At 40.2% G+C, this 19308-nt stretch overlaps 1 protein-coding gene across 1 annotated transcript in view; it reads left to right on the forward strand.

Annotated features, from left to right (window-relative positions):
* PARK2 (parkin RBR E3 ubiquitin protein ligase) overlaps positions 1–19308 on the forward strand; it is a gene marked incomplete at its 5' end in the record, with an annotated part of 1031565 nt that overhangs the window by 413874 nt on the left and 598383 nt on the right. Inside the window, one exon of the mRNA XM_006877276.1 lies at positions 524–660. Within this exon, the coding sequence (XP_006877338.1) occupies positions 524–660 (137 nt within the window). The remainder of the gene's footprint in view (positions 1–523; positions 661–19308) is intronic.

The raw sequence follows: 19308 nt of genomic DNA on the forward strand, positions 1-19308 counted from the left end.
CCTGGGGTCCTCAGCTGCTTTCTCTTCATGCTCTCATCTCTGCCTCCATCTCTGGTGTCGCTGCTTCCCTGTCATGATTTTTTTTTATTTCACTTTTCCACAAACTCTTTGAAGCTCCTTTCTGATTTTTAGGTGATTGCAGTACATTAGGGGATAAATGCTATGTTAATAACATGTTGTAATAATGAATCAATATAAATATATACAAGTGGACAGGCTAACAGTAAGGTTATTTAGAATTTATACGAAAGAAAGGCTTGAAAGAATTCCCATCTGTATAATAAAACTGTTTGATAAATACACAAACATAAAAATATAAGATTGGTAAAGTCAGTGTCTCTATAGTTCATAGAGTGCTTCCAATTTTTAAGAATCAATGTTTGTGTACTTGTATAAAAACTCAGGTCTTTGTATAGAGAATTTCCTGAGAAAACCCACAGGATAACAGAAATAGTTCTAAAACATGTGTTGCCATTTCTGTCGTCAGAAATACTAGAAGAAATATCTTTCTGTATCTGTGCAGGAGCCCTGTGCTAGTTTTCCAATGCAACTCCCGCCACGTGATTTGCTTAGACTGTTTCCACTTGTATTGTGTGACAAGACTCAATGACCGGCAGTTCATCCATGACCCAGAGCTTGGCTACTCCCTACCTTGTGTGGGTAAGTCTACCATATATTCTATTGTTATCATTTCTCATGCTAAGAACAAATGAAGAAATGTTGATGTAAAATTATCTGAGATGTGTGTGATCTATAGCAAAGGGTTAAAATTTCAAATATCTGTTTGTGCGGTGCTGGGTAAAAGACATTAATATTTGGTTCTCAAAAGATGTAAAGTGCTAGGAAATGGAGAGTCCCCTGAGTAACTGGAAGTCACATGACTTTCATTAAGTTATGGATTAAAAATGAATTTTGGAATATTTTCCCAAGGTTCCACAAAGTATGTTTGGGGCTCAGATTTATCCTCCAGGTTCAGAAATTAGTTAATCTCACTCTATAGCAGTGTTATCTAAATTTTAATACATCCCTAATATTAAAAAAAATTGAACACCTACCCACTATTCATGAAAGACATATATATTAATTAAACATGAGAAAAAACTGAAATTTGAATATTTTAAAAAACATTTTAACATTATGAAACACCTTTTACTTGCTCTATGCTATCATTACACATGTATGCACATATGCATTTTCTAATTGAGGAGAATTCACATATGATGAACCATTTTTAAGTATACAGTTCACTGAGTGCACTCACACTGCTGCGCAAGCACTGCCTCTCTGTTAACCCTCTCCTCACTTATCAACGTGGCTAAAGTTATTATGCAGAAATCAATGCCACAGAAAAATAGAAATGGAATATAACCACATCAAATCCCAATGTGGAGAATAATGGCATCATTACATCGCGGTCAAATGACATCATTATGTATGTGTCAAATTGCATCATCAGGTAACTGCCAAGTTTCATGGTTACATAACTGCCAAACCATAGAGCATCATGGCTCAGCCAACTTGACGCATAGCCATAATCGTCACAGCCACTGTTACTCTTGCTTTGTACCTGAGTGTTTGGTGTTGCCAGGTGGATATTGTTACTGAGCGAAATAGTCAGATAATAGATTTTTTTACTTTTGTCATATATGTGAACTGTCGATGATAATGAGATGGTTGCTGTGCAAGGAATATGTGTCGCTACAGAATTTTCATCACTACATGAGAACATCTATAAGCACTAAGTGATCTCTCTCCATTGTCACCTAACCCTGACCTCCTGACAGCTATTAATATGATTTTATTTTCCTCTTTGAATTTGCCTATTTTGGATATTCCATATAAAAGAAATCATCCAACATGTGGTCTTTTGTGCCTGCCTTCTTCCACTTTTTTGTTTATTCTCATTCTTTCTGTGAACATAATGCATGCCAGGTTCAGTCTAAGCTGCAACATGTATCAGCCCTTCATTCCATTCTGAGGTGAATAGTAAATTGTATGCACATGGCGCATTCTGTTTATCCTTCATCCATCAGTGTGTATTTAGATTGGTTCCATCTTTCGGCTATTGCAAATTGCGGTGTTATAAATATTTGGGTATAAGTTTCTGTGTGGACATACATCCTCATTTTTTTTTTTTTAATGAAACATACCTGTGAGTAGAAATAACGGATGATGTTATCATTCATATTACTGCAGGAGGATCCACCAAACTTTATTATGCAATCCCTGCACCAGTTTACATATTCACCAGTAACATACGCACGTTCACAAATCTCTACATCTGTGTCACCATTTCTTGTTTTGGATTCTTCATTTTGTTTCCTATCTAAATACCTGTCCTAACGAATGTGACATGGTATCTCATCGTGGTTTTGATTTGCACTTCCTTAATAATCACTTGTCTTGAACATCTTTACGTGTGCTCGTTGCCCATTCATACAGAGACTAGGACCTATATAGAACTTGACTTTTCTACTCTTGTATTTTTATGTTTGCATATTTACCACTTTTATTAAACTGGTACATAAATGAGTACTCTAGAAGATTTTCTTACTAATAAATTCTAATTAACCTACTTGTTACCCATTTCCTTTGTGGAAATTGCTCTTCAAGACCCATTTTTGATTGAGTTGTTTGCTGTTGAATTGTGCATGTGTCATTTATAATCTAGATGTTGTTGTTAGGTACCATTGAGTTGGGTCTGACTAGATAGATAACAAACTTGTATGGGGTTGCTGAAGCTTTCAATGTTCTCAGGAGCAGAAAACCCCATCCTTCTCCCATGGAGCAGCTGATAGGCTTGAATCAAGCTGCTGAGTAACCATAATCATTACATAGCCTTTTGGTTCATGACCCAGTGCTTACCCCATGGAGTCACTGCATTCATTGCCTAGGCATGAAACCTTTAGGAAGATGTGACTACCGATTATTTTCTCACATAATGTATGGTATCTTCTTCTCCTTTGATAAAGTACTTTGATGCATAAAATATTTTAATTTTGATGAAATCAAATTTCTATACCTCTTTTATTGATCATGCTTTGGGTGTCAAATCTAAGAATCCACTGTAAAAAACATGGTCTTGAAGCTTTCCTTCTGTGCTTTCTTCTAATAGTTTTATAGTTTTAGCTCATCATATATTAAGGTCATCAATTCATTTACAGTTAACTTGTGAATATGCAACAAAGTATATGTTAAATTAAGGCGCATTGTAATGGCTGCAATATAACCAGATATGCACCTTTGGTTCTGAAAAGTGTGGTTTTGACCTTGATTCAATTGTTTAGTTTTAAGTTCAATTTATTACTCTACTTAATTTTATTGTGACTCACAGCTGAAAAATATGCTTCAGAATGATGGCAGGGCTAATTCTAACAAACAAATTTCACTGTTAGCTTTCTAAATTATGTTACTCTTTCTACAATCATAACTACCAATGATGTAAAGTTTTCTTTGAATAAGGTTCCCATAATATATGTCTCAATATATTGTTAAGGAAAACTCTTTGAGAGATATTGCACATTTTTATTTTTAACAAAACACAGTGGGACAGTCCTTTGAAGTATTTCTATGTATTGGAAAATACTTTTTTTCTAATGCTTTCATTATAATAATTTGTATTGATAAACATTTAATTTTCTTTCACCAAACTTCCTAATGATGGAAACATTTCTAAATACTTTTTTTCAAAATCTGTTCTTTATTCTGAAGGGGCTTTAAAGAATCCAATTATTTTTCATTTTTTGTCATAAAACTTTTGAAGCATATAAAAGAATGAGGAAATACATTGCAGTAAAACCATTTGGACCCATTAACAAGATTTTCTGTTGTAACAGATTATTTGATATTGATACTTTTGTAATTTCTTGCCCAGTAATCTGGAGTGGACTATTTCTTTATACTTCATGTTGTTGTTGTTGTTAAGTGTTGTCTAGTCAGTTACAACCCATAGCAACTCTGTAATGGGTTCCCAAGAAGCAGCTGATGAGCTTGAACTGCTAACCTTGAGGTTCAAGCCAACTTTGCAGTCCAGCACATTAACTACAGCATCATACCAGGACTGCTTCATGGAAGATTGTATTTTCCTGCCACAGTGAGTGTGCTGGACTTGTCCACTGGTACTAAGGTGTATCCTGCTTCTAAGCCTATGAGAAATCGCCTAAAAACATGGGTTTGGGTTTTTTTATTTTGTTTCTTAAGTAAGAACCCTAATAATAGTGACACTAATAATTATTCTGATAATTTCAGTATAATTATTTAAGGTTGTAGGATTTTTACTTACAACCCGTAATCTTATAAGTGATGCCACATTCTTCCTTGGTGAGAATCATTTTTCTGAATGATAGTGGCATTTTTGCTCATTTTCCTATCTTATACCCAAAATAGTCTCAGTATTACAATACCAACAGCAGCAGTGACAGATGATCACCGGAAACACTGTTCAGCACTTCTGCACTTCGGCTCCTCGTAAGGTAGATCCTTATAGCTGTTGTGAGGCGCGGTCGAGTCTGTTCGGACTCATAGAGATCCTGTGCACAACTGAGCAAAACACTGACGGTCCTGTGCCACCCTCATAATTGTTAGGTTTGAGCCCATTGTTGCTGCCTCTGTGCCAGCCATCTCATCACCAACATCATGTTTGGTAAAGCAGAGAATCAGCAAAAATGAGAGACTTCGTCAATGCGGTAGTCTCAACAGTGAACTCAGAGACACTAACCACCACGAAGAGCATGGCGCAAATTGCGTTCTCTGTTGGAGCCAACTCAATGGTAACTAGCAACATAGTCCTTATGTAGTTCTATCCCCAAGGGCATACAGTTTTTAATTGTAAGCATTCATTCTCAAATTGACTTTGTTTATAATTATGTAAAACTTGATTCCAGAGTCAAAACTATAATATATATATATATTAATCCCTCTTTAAATACAAAAGAAATTATGCTGTTATTAAGTGTTGTCAAGCCAGTTCCTACTCATAATGATCCTGTATAGGATTTCTAAGGCTTTAAATCTTTGTGGGAGCAGAAAGCCTCCTCTTTCTCCCACAGAGAAGCTGGTGGGCTCGAACTTCAAACCTTGTGGTTTGCAGTCAGTGTTCTTTGGATAAACCATTGGATAAATAAAATAATTTAAAAACTCTTTTAAAAGAATTTTAATTTTTTTTTAAATGAAAGGAATTATAGATGACATAAATATAGATTTATATCACCCTACTCTTAAATATGGAGCTCTGGTAGCATAGTTGTTACGAATCAGGCCGCGAACCTTAAGGTCAGCAGTTTGAAACTCCCAGCCATTCCACAGGAGAAAGATGAGGCTTTCTTTTCCCGTAAAGATTTACAGCCTTGGAAACCCTGTGCATGATCACTATAAGTAGGAACCGACTCCACAGTACTTAACAAAAATAATGACAACAAATTCTTAAATGCAGTGGTAGGGATCATGTGCCAAACTGCAAAGCCGTTTGAACTGCAAGGTCTGTGGTTCAAGCTCACCAGCTGCTCCTCGGAAACCCTATACAGGGTCACTATGGGTTGGCATAGAAGCGATGATACTTCACAACAACAATTCTAAACTAAAAGGAGCCGTGGTAGCATAGTGGGTATGTGTTGAATTGCTAATCGCAAGGTCAGTGGTTCATAGTCACCAGCCACTCCTTGGAAGAAAGATGAAGCTTTCTACTCCCCTAAGTATTAGCGTAGTGGTTACGAATCGGGCTGCAAACCGCAAGGTCAGCAGTTTGAAACTACCAGCTGTTTTACGGGAGAAAGATGAGGCTTTCTGCTCCCGTAAAGATTTACAGCCTTGGAAACCCTATACAGGGTTGCTATGAGTAGGAACCGACTCCAAGGCACATAACAACAACAACAGCAAGTATTTATAGCCTTGAAAACCTATACTTGGTTTCTATGAGTCAGAACCGGCTTGACTTAACACAATCACCACAAGTCTTAAATGAAGGAGTCCTGGTGTGGTGCATCAAAGCTGTAGGATAAACATGGGACTACAACAGTGAATCAAAGCTGTAGGATAAACATGGGACTACAAACCAAAAGATCGGCAGGTCTAGTTCGCCAGCCGCTCCAGGAAACTCCATACAGGATCAAATTGAGTTGAAAGCAATTTGAAGGCACTTAATAACAGCAATTCTTAAATAAGAGGTAGATTTTTTTTGTTGTTGTTGTTGTTGTTGTTAAGTGCCATTGAGTCGTTTCTGACCCATAGTGACCCTGTTTAGGGTTCCCGAGGAGCAGCTGGTGAGCTTGAACCACCTACCTTGAGGTTCACACGGCCATAGGGCCACACCAGAACTACAAAAAGGTAGACTAGAACACAATTTTTTCCACCCTGGTTATTTTGTCTCACCCATTCTACCTTATGTATTCATTTGGAGATCGTTTCATGATGGTTTGTGAAGATTGTCTCAATGAAAGAAAATGATATCTACAACATTTCTCAACCCATTTTGGTACTTTACTTTTCCTCTGTTAATGAATACTGAATATAAATACTGTAAATTTAAAAACTTGTGCACACACACATTTTCATATTTATGTGTTGTTGAGATTGAGCCTTAGAAGTGAGTTATTCTGTCAAAGAGAAAATGCACATTTTTTTCCGTTAACCTTTTCCAAGTTCCATGGCCAATTACTTGGGCCATTTTTTTCATTTTCACAAACAGTGAATCAAAGCAGCTGATTCTCTTCAGTATCACCAACACAGGAGTTGAAAACTTGTGGGTACTTTTCCGGTTTTATACTGGAGAGGATATCACAGTTGGTCCAGTGGAGTGTCAGTGAAAAAGAGGAAGACCCCCCCCCCCCCAATAACATGGATCAGCGCCATAGCAGCAGCAATGGGTCCCAGGGTCCTAACAAGTGTGAGGCTGATGCGGGATGAGGTGGCGTTTCATTTACATACGGATGCTATGAGTCAGAACCAACTCCACGGCATCTAACAACAATACTTGGGAAATGGTGCTTTATTTTTCTTGTTTTTAACTCAGTTGAGCATGTTTCCCAGTGTTTAAAATGCTGTGGCATCTCTTTTTCACAGTCTTAAAAAAAAAAAAAAAATCCTTTTTTCGTTAAGGAACAGATGAATTAGATATATTTGTTTAGAAAATTGTTTTTCTTCATAACACACAATTGCCAGCCAACTCTTATTATCTAGGGGACGGACTGTTGTTGGAAGAGTCGGAATGCTCACAATTTTGCAAAGAATATATGCAAATTAGCTGTAACTTTCTTAGTTCCTTACAAGGCGATAGCTAACAACCTCTGTCCTCTGTCAGAAACAAAAGATTTACATAGTCAGGCAGCGTCTCATTAAAATGCATTACGTGCAGGGAAGAATATTTTCATCATCTTCTCTACACCATTTTTTCCTCTTTTATTTTACTTTTTACTGATTTAGGTCAATGAAGGAGCCCTGGTGCACAATGGCTTAAATTTGGGGCAGTCTTGGTGTCGCGCTGTGGCTAATAAGGTGGACTGCAAAGTCCTTTGAACCAGAAGGTCGGCGGTTCAAACTCACCAGTCTTTCCTCAGAAACCCAATACAGGGTCGCTATGGGCTGGAACCAACTCAACAACACTTAACAACAACAACAATCTGAGGAAAGTTCAGAGTTTCAGACCTAGCAGCTCTGCAGGGGTAAGATGAGCCAGTCAGCTTCATAAAGATACACAGCCTCAGAGACCCTATGAGGTAGATGTACTGTCTCCCCTAGGGAGAGCTGTGTGTTGGAATAGACTCAAAGGCCTTGGTGGGTTTTGGATTATATCCATGATATCTTTAGAACATTTTCACACCAGTGTTCAACCTGTTTGTTGTAATAGCAGAGTGAGGCAGGTCATGAATGAACTTCAAATAAGCTAATGTGTAATTTTTGTGTGGCGTTGTGGGTTAATGTGCCAGACTGCAAAGCCAGTTGAATTGCAAGGTCAGCAGTTCAAGCTCACCCACTGCTCCTCGGAAACTCTATACAGAATTTAGTCTCTGTGGGTCAGAACTGGCTCAGGGGTACTTAACAACAACAACTATTTTTGTGTGGAAGCCTTTTAAATGTTTTCTCTCAGTGTAGCCACCTCCTTACTGGTTATTGATACATACATACTACTCCCTAGGACCTTGCATTACATTTTAAAATGGCTCTGGCTAGTAAAAACGGTGGTGCTACAGAACAGGCAATAGACTGGGAACCACAGGGTTGGCAGTTCAAACCCACCAGCTGTTCCTCAGAAACCTTAGAAAGGGTCAGAACAGCCTCTATGGCACTTAACAACAATGACAACAGTAAGACACTGTAATGCCAGGTATATCTTTTCTTTAGTGATTAACAACAAAATCAATAAATGCAAAGCTCTTTTTTTGGTGTGTGAGTGTGTATCTTATTTTTGAAGGACAATCCGATAAATACCACCAGCTGAGACAGGTCACACCGAGACTGTCATTGAGGTGTGGGTTAAGTTTCTACATGTAGAATCCATGTCAACATTTGATGAATCTCCTGCAGTAACTGCCCCGAAGGAAGAATGCCTTACTGTATGATTTCAGTCTTTTTAATTTCTTTTCCTTCTGTTGCTCAAATTCTAAATGTTGCTCATAGTATGTGAAAAAACTCTTTCAGATGTTATTATGAAGTTTGTTTTTATTTTGTTTTGAGCTTTGTAAAAAGCAAACGGGATTATTTCTAATTGTTGATTTATAAAAACAACAAAGAAATTAGAGCCCTGATTTCCACATATCGATTACTCTCTTGGTTTCAAAGTGTCTTGTCATATTGTAATGGCTCCACACCCCCATTAGTGTGTACCTCAGGTCGCTATGAGTTGAGACCAACTCTAAGGCATTTACCAACAATAACAACAGAGCCTGGTCAGTACTGAGGGAGAAGATCACTGTCAAGGACAAAGGTGTCCCATAGCATAGGACTGCCGCCCTTCTCTCTCTGCTTGTCCTTGCATGATTAGTGGTTTCTTTGAAGAAATCCTCATATCTGTTCTCACAGAGTTTGTTGTTGTTAAATGCCGTTGTAGTCATATATTAAGATTTATAAGATAATGTTAATCTTAGGTGATTGTTTTTAAGGGCCGTCTAGTTGGTTTTGACTCATAGCAACCTTGTATAGGGTTTCTGATGATTTAAATCTTTACTGCGCAAAAAGCTTCATCTTTTTCCTGTGGAGTAGCTGGTGGGCTTGAACCACCAATCTTGTAATTTACAGTCCACTGCTTTTAACAGAGGTGTTGTTGTTGTTATGTGCTGTCAAGTCGCTTTCTACTCATAGCGATCCTGTATAGGGTTTCCAAGGAGCAGCTGGTGGGTTTGAACCACCGACCTTGAGGTTCATACAGACCTTGTGGTCGAGGGTTTACCCTATAGTGCCATGGTATAGTTGAAATGAGGTAATATAATAAAGCACAGTTTTGCATATAGAGCATTCGCATAGATATCGTACACAAGAATATGACGTGCGCACTGCACACAAGAAACTAACAAGCGTGGGGATTGCTCGGTTTGCGTCAAACTGGATGATGTTGTGTGTTTGCACATGAAGGCAGCACTCCTGTTAGTCTGGGACCAGTGGTCTTCCACGTGCTCAAAGGGAACCTCACAGGAAGAGTGCATTCTCACAGTGTGCATTGTTGGACCTCAGTATCCTTCCAGGACGCTGCTTGTGTGGTACAGGACCCAGTACTCGTTGACACAGACCCCACCCGCAAAACAGGTAGCAGCACCTGATGTGAGGTTTCGTGAAGGGTGTTTTTTAACATTTAGATAATACAGTTATAAATCATAATATTTCCCCTTATACACCAATGAAACATTTTACACATATCTTTGCATGTGCCCAGAAAATCAGTGTGGCATATAGGGGGTTAGGGAAAATGAGAAAAACTACCAGCTATTCCGCAGGAGAAAGATGAGGCATTCTGCTCCCATAAAGATTTACAGCCTCGGAGACCCAGTGTAGGGTCACTATGAGTCGGAACCAACTCCACGGTACATGACAACAACAACAACGTTGAGACAAGACCATATCTCAGGAAGCAGCATGCTGTTCTGACATAGAGAAGGTCGCCTTGAATAGGAGCCAACTCAAGTGCAACAGACAACAACAGTCAGAGTACACAGAGCATCAGAGAAAGCCAGTTCAAATCCTGGCCCTGGGAGTTTCTGGCTTTGTTTGTCGGGCAAGTTACCAAACCGCAGCATGCTGCAGTTCATTTTAGGGAGGTTGGGGATGATGCAACTGCACGCATTTCAGAAGTGATTACATAAATTCATTGAAATAGCAGCCCCTAAAATGCTCTTTTGGTTAAATACTGAAGACAGTAACCCCTGAATGAAGTGGTGTTAATTGTTAAGTGCCATTGAGGTGGTTCCAACTCATAGCGAACCTGTATGGGGTTTTCCAAGAAGTAGCTGGTGGATTTGAACCACCGACCTTTTGGTTAGCAGTCAACTACTTATCCTACAGTGGCACACTTGGACTCCTTATTTTGTTTGGCATTTCATTACATATTCATACCTCATTTCTTGCACTTTGTGGATGTTACAGTTTTTACAAATTAGAGGTTTGTGGCAACCTTACATCAAGCAAGAATCCTGATGCCATTTATTTTCCCCAATTGCATGTGCTTACTTTGTGTCCCTGTGTCACATTATGGTAATATTCACAATATTTCAAACTCTTTCACAGGGCTATGGTATACTTAATAGAGTGCAGTATAGTACAAACATAACTTTTATATGCTCTGAGGAAGCAAAATAATTTTGTGACTCATTTTATTGCGGTATTCGCTGTAGTGCAGTGGTTTGGAAACAACCCATAATATTTCCAAAGTCTACCTGTATGTTTCCATAAGCAATTTATATCATTTTTATATGTGCATGCATGTGTATTTTCTTAGGAAGCATGTATTTGCACATTCTTTAACTGAAGGTTGGGTGTTTTCTGTAACTCAAAATATAAATCAGCCAATTATCAAGCATTATTTATTTATCTCTCCATCTTTACTACCATCTTCTGCTTTTATTTATTTGCCCTTGCCTTGTTTTCATAGAGCATTAAGATATGAAGTAAGGAAACCAGAAATCAGAAATCAAAGTCATCTCACTAGAAATAGAAACAGAGTATCACACACAGGGCCGTGTTGAGTCCTTACAGTACCCATGACCATCTCCTATGGTGGGGTTAATTAAAAGGTTATTTCAGTGTCTATGAATGTGACAGTTTGATTGAAGAGGCAAGAGATATAAGGCAAAATTACTAAAGAAAACTTAAGCATAATATGTATGAAAAGACAAATATGATGGGAAGTCAATAAGATACTCAGAATGCACAGTCAGGACAACTTTCTGGAAACTGGATTGTTCCAGGGAAACTTCAAAGTCTCAGGCAGACCCTGTCATTAGAGGTAGAGAAGTGGCCTGGTGTGGATTGTAGTAAGCACATTGCTGAAGAACTGCATCATCACTTGAGAGTCTCTAAGATGACTGTACCCGTGCCAATCCCTGGTGTCCTCTGTGCTCTTGAAAGCTTGTTGATTTCTCAAGAGAGTTGTCTCTGTCCCTTCCCACCATCCACAGCTTTCATTGCCAAATTGTTTTAGACCCCTGTGGTGATGAATACCTACCTTGGGATTACAATTCTTCCATGAAAGGCAAGACAAGGTTTATTGGGGCATTTTCTTCAATACATCTATCTGTACCTGGCAGGCCTCAGGTTGTGAGTGTACACCTTACTCACCTACAACAGATAGCTATGAACCCAATTTTGCAAGCCCTGCTAGTGTAGTTTTTGCTTAGAATCACCTCACATAACTAGCATGCACATGTATACAGAACACAGTATACACAGGAAATGAAGGCTCAAAGTGGCTATGCAGTTTGTGCAAATCATATAATGTGCATAATTTGGGCAAAGTATTAAAGATTTTACATACAACCGTCGAGTCGGTTCTGACCCATAGCAACCATGCATAGGGTTTCCTAGGAGCAGTTGGTGGCTTTAAACCACTGACCTAGTGGGTCAAACTGACCTTGTGGTCCAGCACATTGTCCTGCAGCACTACATCAGGACTCCAATGTTTTATAATAACAAAGAGGGGCTGCCTTGTGATGCACATCAAAACATTGTCATTATTAATGGATTAGTGTCTTCAATATGCTTTAATGTGTGTGGAAGTACTTTCTAAATGTTTTATATGCATAGAAAGAAAGGTACACTATATATTATATGTTAAGACAAATATTTAACTAACTAACATTAGATATGAACCTCCACATGAATCTTCTGACTGACATAGAAATGCAGCTTCAGAACAGACTTAAGAACAAAACTCATTCATAATCTGGTGACTGTTTGTACCAGGATTTATACCTGCTTCTCTTGTGATTTAGAGCTAAAGGTTTTTCTAAGTCACGATTAATTAAAAGTAAACCGAATCTCCACAATTTTTTAGGTTAATGCTGGAGTCCTTTCTGTCACGTTTCTTAGGTGGGTTAGCAGTTTGGACAGTTTTTTTATCCATGTGCATGTATAAGGTTTAAATGTATAAGCCAGGTTGGTAAGCTAACACTGTAACAAAAGCAGCATGGCTGTTGCAGTGGGTCAACAGAACTTGTGTGATCTCCACTCCCACCGTGTCCACTGTGGGTTGGCTGTGTGGTTCTGCCCAATGTCATCACCAGGCACCTCGTCTGTATCATCCAGCAGTTTGAGTCCTCCCTGGCCCTGTCTATTTTATTTCTGAAGGGTTAAGATGGAGATTTTCTAATAGACAGGCTAGGAAAGGGGGGTCATCACTTCTTATCATATTTCTTCTTCCAGTACTCAGTCACACGCCCCACCTAACAACACAGTGGGGAGGGAGGCGGCGGTGGTCATGAGAAATGGATGTCTGTATCCCAGTATGGAAAGTCAGGAGGCCCAAGAACCTCTAACTCTGCCAGAGAGAATGGTATTTCTTTTACCCTCTCATTCCTCACCCCAGGATCACCAGTCAATCACAGAACTTCATTAAAAGGAGTGACTGATGCGTGGGCAGGGCCGAGAGAAAGACTGTGGAGAAGGACTGATGGTGCCTGGGAACTCGTTCCAACAAGATCAACAGGCGCTGTCTCTGCGGCCATCTGTCTGCTCTTGAAATGCTTGTCTGTAGAGTCCTTCCTCCAAGGGGACAACACAGTTTCCTGTTTGATCCACGCATGTGCTGTTAGTGCATCGCAAACAAAGTCATTCTGTCAGCTGATGTGCACGAATCCCAGCAGCATTGCTTTTCACCTACATCTGAAGAGAAATCCCCGTTCTACTTCCCAGGTGGAAATACTCTAGCAGAGAAGGCAATCAATAATTTCTCCATGCCGATTTCTGCCCAAAACACTTACAAATAATATTCTACCTTTGTTTTGTAAGGGCAAAAGTAATCCATTTTTAAAAAAAGAATAGCATTAATACATATCCAGTGTGATCTAAAAAGTGGCCCATAACTGCTTAAGACAGTTGAACAAATTTCCCAGTGCAGCTCCCCTCACAGCCAAATCACATCCATGGTCAGCGAGCTGATTCTGACTCACAGGAACCCCGTGTAGGGATTCTGAGACTGCTGAGGTGTCTAACAGAATGCAATACACACTCAACACACACACATGAGGCGATGTGTATAGGTAAATCCTCATTCCTAACCCTCATGTTTATCAGCACGCTTTTTGAATCTATTGTTGTTGTTGCTAAGTACCATAGAGTCCAGTTCCAACCCATAGCAACCCTGTATAGGGTTTCCAGGGAGCAGCTGGTGAGCTTGAACCACCGGGTGGCCTTGAAGTTCAAGCGGAGTTTGAAGTCCAGTTCACTTAAACAACAACGCCACACAAAGACTCCTTTTGAATCTTTTTTTATCTATGGGGGGTACTTTTCTGAAGTTGGAAGGATTAGATCCGTCATCCAAAGAAGACTAAGTGCTCATTCATTCTAAGTGGTCTGACACATTCACTATGGATCTGGGATGAGACAGATCTTGTAGACACACACCGGTTAAAACACGTTGTGCAGTGTGAAGAGAACATCGGCAGACCAGTCAAGAGCAAGTGCCACCAGCATCGCCAAGTGCTCCCTGCTGCCTCCCCGCCTCACATCCTCCCGCTAGTCGAGCTGTAAGGCCCATCCTGACTTTCTGGTGCCCATCCTCTGTAGAGGAATCACTCTATTGGCATCCCGAAGTGATACAGGGATTTGCCTGCTTTTAATTTGAAAAGCGATGCTTGAAAGAATTTGCAAATTTCCCTCATCAGAAGCATTTAAATTAATGTTACATGTCCTAGTCATCAAGCTTGCAGGATTTCCTTACATTACGTACATTTAAACATATACACACATTCATATCTATGTCATTCATGATACTAGATTAACTGTGGTATTCATGCTCACCATCTTCTGCTGAGTTCCTATTGGACATGTGAAAAAAAAGAACATTTCTTTCTTGTCGTCATTGACATCAGATGAGTTCTGAGGTCAGCATTGTTGTCACTTGCCGTCGAGTCGACTCCAACCCATAGCGACCCTGTATAGGGTTTCCGAGGAGCAGCTGGTAAGCTTAAACTGCTGATCTTGCAGTTCAAACGGCTTTGCAGTCTTGCGCATTAATCCACAGCGCCACACCAGGTCAGCATAAGGGTCATGAAATAAAGGCTAATGGTTACCATCAAAGTCCCTTGAACAAGTGGAGCTCACGGTTCTTGGCAAATTGTTCGCATGCCTGTAGTGTGCATTGTTGAAAGCACAGCCCTCCTCCTCTGCTAAAGGTTCATCATCAAATGTCAGCTACCCTGTCTTCCAGCATCAACAGCTTCACAGTTTACTTAGGGGGATGGTCCCTCTGGTGCCATGGTTTGCATCACTGTTGAGTTTTCTGAAAAGGACCATTGAGAAGCTGGTTCCTTAGTGCCACCTCTCCAGTTTCTCAGCTATGAGATACCTTCTGTGCCTTAGCTGCTGTCATTGTGGCAGCTAGCCACCTCTTCACCCTGCATGAAAGCAGGGATACTGGATGCCTCTTGGCCAAGGTAGTTTACTCTTATTTAATCCAAACTTGCTTTGGAGTTTCACTCTCTGCTTTCTGATTTAGACAGTTGGGTTTTGCTAATTGTGCAGATAGTATTCCTCCATCATCATGAAAAGGCAAATGTCGGGGAGGGGGTAATGAAGTACAGTGGCTCTGTTTGCTATGGACTGTAAACCACAAGGTCAGTGATTTGAGCCCACTAGGGAAAGATGAGGCTTTCTGCTCCTGTCTAGATTTGCAGCCTTGGAAACGCTACACAGGGTCACTGTGAGTCTGAACTGACTCAATGGCACTTAATATATATTGTTGTTGTTGTTGTTTTTAGGTGCCATCAATTCAGTACTGACTCATAGCAACTCCATGCACAACAGAGCAAAACACTGCCTGGTCCTGGGCCAACTTCACAATTGTTGCCACACTTGAGCCCATTGATGCTGCCACCTTGTCAATCCATCTCACTGGGGGTATTCCTCTTTTTCTCTGACCATCCACCTTACCAAACATGATATCCTTCTCCAGCAACTGGTCCCTCCTGACAACATGTCAGAAATATGAGAGATGTAGTTTGGCCATCCTGGCCTCTAAGGAGCACTCTGGCTGCACTTCTTCCAACACAGATCTGTTGGTTCTTTTGGCACCCCATGGCACTTTCAATATTCTCCTCCAACACCATAACTCAAATGTATCAATTCTTGTACAACCTTTCTTATTCACTGTCCAGCTTTCACATGCATATGAGGTTATTGAAAACACCATGGCTTGGATCAGGTGTATCTTAGTCCTCAAGCTGAGATCTTTGCTATTCAGCATTTTAAAAAGGTCTTGTGCCACAGATTTGCCTAATGCAAAATGTTGTTTAATTTCTTGGCTACTGCTTCCACGAGTGTTGATGGTTAATCCAAGAAAAATGAAGTCTTTGACAACTTCAATCTTTTCTCCATTGATAAGAAGGTTGTTTATTGATATATATTATTTAGGGTTTTTGAAGCTTTGCATCTTCCATAAGAGTGGAAAGCATCTTCTTTCTCCTGCAGAGTGGCAGGTGGATTCAAACTGCTGACCTTGCAGTTAGCAGTCCAGCGCGTAATCTACTATACTGCCAGGGCTCCTCATTAGATAACTGAGACAATATGTGTAGAAACTGTCATCTGTTGTCCATAAGTTGATTATGAGACAGAACTGACTTGATGGCACCAAACAACAACTGGTGCTGTGTTCGATACTTAGACCATTTTTAAAACTACTATATAGCATGTAGTGAATGTGATAAAGTTGTATTCTTTCTTACCGTGTGATGTCTTGTATTAATGAGACTACATGCATAGAAATTGCTATGAGCTGGTGACCTCAAACTATCTTTGAAATAATTAATAATGTGCTTACAGGGGCAGATTTACATATTCATGAGAGTTTATGCCATTTGATTCCTATGCGGGATGCTGAAACAGTTTGATATATTAAATGCATACCAATTCAGTAAGAGAGAACAACAACTTGCCCTCAAGTCAGTTGTGACTCACAGTGCCCCCGCATGTGTCAGCGTAGAACTGTGCTCCTCAGGATATTCAATGGCTGGCTTTTCATAAGTAGATTCCACTCATGGCGCCCCATGTATATGAGTAGAACTGTGTCCCACAGAGTTTTCGGTCTCTGATCTTCATAAGTAGTTTCCACTCATGGCGCCCCCAGGTGTGTCAGAGTAGAACTGCACACCATTGGGTTTTCAGTTGCTCATTTTTCAAAAGTAGATTCCACTCACGGTGCTCTCACATGTGTGTGAGAGCAGACTGCTCCACAGGTTTCCAGTGATTGACTGTTTTGGAAGTCGATCTTTTTAGGAAGATGAGGTTGGTTTAATATTATAAAATCAATGTGGAAATAAATATATAATACTGGAATCAGGCAATTCTATATCTCTAGTGTAATCTGCATGCCTTTCAGGCCATCTGAGATGTTCTATGATTGGCAAACTTTCTCATATACTGAAACCATGGCTTGTTGTTGGGTGCCATTGAGTCGGTTCTGACTCAGAACTACCCTGTAGAGCGCTTTTGAGGAGCAGCTGGTGGGTTTGAACAAGCTGCCTTGTGGTTCATAGTCGCCCTTCTCCTACAGTGTCCTGCCGGGACTCCATGGCACTATGGTAGAAACGTCTATCTCAGAATCATGAAGGAAACACTCTATGTGATGCAATAGACATGCAAACAGGAATGGAGGTTAGGACAATGATCCAGGGACTGCTGTTATTTCTTCTGCAGTCTCTCTTCTCATCCCCCCTTCTGGCTAACGTTCTAGAACACTCTTAACTTTTGAATCGTTTGTCAAATCCAGAATGTGACCATCTTGTCTGAGGGAAAGGTGGTTAGGATGGCATGTATGCCATGTCTGAGCCCTTGATCTAACCACAGGACAAACGGACAGACGTCAGGGACTCTGCACGTGGTCACAGGAGATTGAACTTCAGGAATAAAGATCCTGAGATGGAATGGCTCCCACAGCTGCACCCTTCATCTGGAGGGCATTTTAGGGTGATGCTTGGCTATCTTGTGGGTGGTGTTTCTACCTCTTAGTTCTGCCTACCCATTGCATCATGCCATTATCTTTATGATTAATGCTGAATTTTCCAGGGTCCAGCTGACAAAAAGGGAAGGGAATTATAATGGAGACTTGCAGCTTTCTTTTAAGTCCCACCCCAGTAATTACACAAACTCTTCATTCTGTTGGCTGGGACTTACTTCTTTGACCTACCCCGCTCCTCGGAAACCCTATAGAGGGTTGCTATGAGTCGAAACCAACTCCAAGGCACTTAACAACAACAACGATTTATAAGAGAGGAGTCCTGGTGTGGCTCTGTGGGATAATGCACTAAACTGTAAAGGCAGTTTGAACTGTAAGGTTCACTAACTGCTCATAGGAAAACCCATGCAAGGGTCACTATGGGTCAGAACTGACGCGATGACACCTCACAACAACATCTGTAAGAAAGGCTGGGAAATATTGTCTGTGATAGCATGAGGAAAAATTTAGGAATAGTCTGCCAATCTGTGTCTAAAATATATTCCTTTGGAATATGGTCTGTTCAGCATTGTCCTGTAGTAGCTTTGCCTACACTTCCATAGTTCAGGAATTCTAAGTGAATCCTGGAGTCTGTAATCAGTGGATGCTAGATCCAAATTCCACATATGTCCCAGCTGATCTCCGTCAGGTTTTCTTATATTAATAAAGCATAAGAAATTCATCAAAATCATTCTTAATTCAGAGAGAATTAAGATTGCATTTTAAATCACTGCACAGCTCCTGGTACACAATCGACTCCCCGTATCTGATAGGGTGCCACTCACCACCAGTCGTATGCCCCAAGTTTTGAATGTGTTCTTGATGTTTACAATGCAAGCTGGAAGAATGAAGCTGCAAACTCAGGTTTAATTAATGTGACACGGCTAAACGTTGAGAATCTAATTTTCTCTGTGGCATTTTCCACCTTAACACATTGAGCAAATATGGAAATAATTGACTGTGAATCGGGCATTGAAATGATAAGAAATGCAAATATTACAAAAATATACTATTGTAGCAACAAATTCTTTAAAAGGCATCGATCTAAGCTCTAGTTAATTTTCTTAAATCAAATTCATTCTAGATAATGAGATTTACCAGACTAGTCTTTTCTAGAAGAAGATGTATCAGGGACGTAAATAGTGCATGGTAGAGATTATCATTGTTCATTATGTCTCCTCTACGGGAGGCGTCAAGGAGCTCTGGTAGCGTAGTGGTTATGAGTCGGGCTGCCAACTTCAAGGTCAGCAGTTTGAAACTACCAGCAGTTCCACGGGAGAAAAATGAGGCTTTCTGCTCCCATAAAGATTTACAGCCTCTGAAACCCTGTACGGGGTCACTATGAGTTGGAACTGACTCCACTGTACTTAACAACAACAACAACAATGTACGGCGTCAGTGGATGCTTAATTGGATGGTTGCTGTCACTTGTCAGACCTACACTGAACATGACATGTTCTGAACAGGGTCATCAATGTGCGAGAAATCAACGTCCCTGTGTTCCGACTACCTGCCATCAGCTACAATACTGAGCACACAGGCATTCCGAGTGTGCCTCATGGTGTTTACTAGATTGAGAGAGGGCTGAACGACGGGGCCCTAGTGCCCAAGTCAATATAGTGCGGATAACGCTCACCATGTTGTTTTAGTTTCTTTTTCACCATTTATTTATTTGTTTGTTT

Source organism: Chrysochloris asiatica, unplaced genomic scaffold (genome assembly GCF_000296735.1).
Source record: "Chrysochloris asiatica unplaced genomic scaffold, ChrAsi1.0 scaffold00453, whole genome shotgun sequence".
NCBI classification, from domain to species: domain Eukaryota; kingdom Metazoa; phylum Chordata; class Mammalia; order Afrosoricida; family Chrysochloridae; genus Chrysochloris; species Chrysochloris asiatica.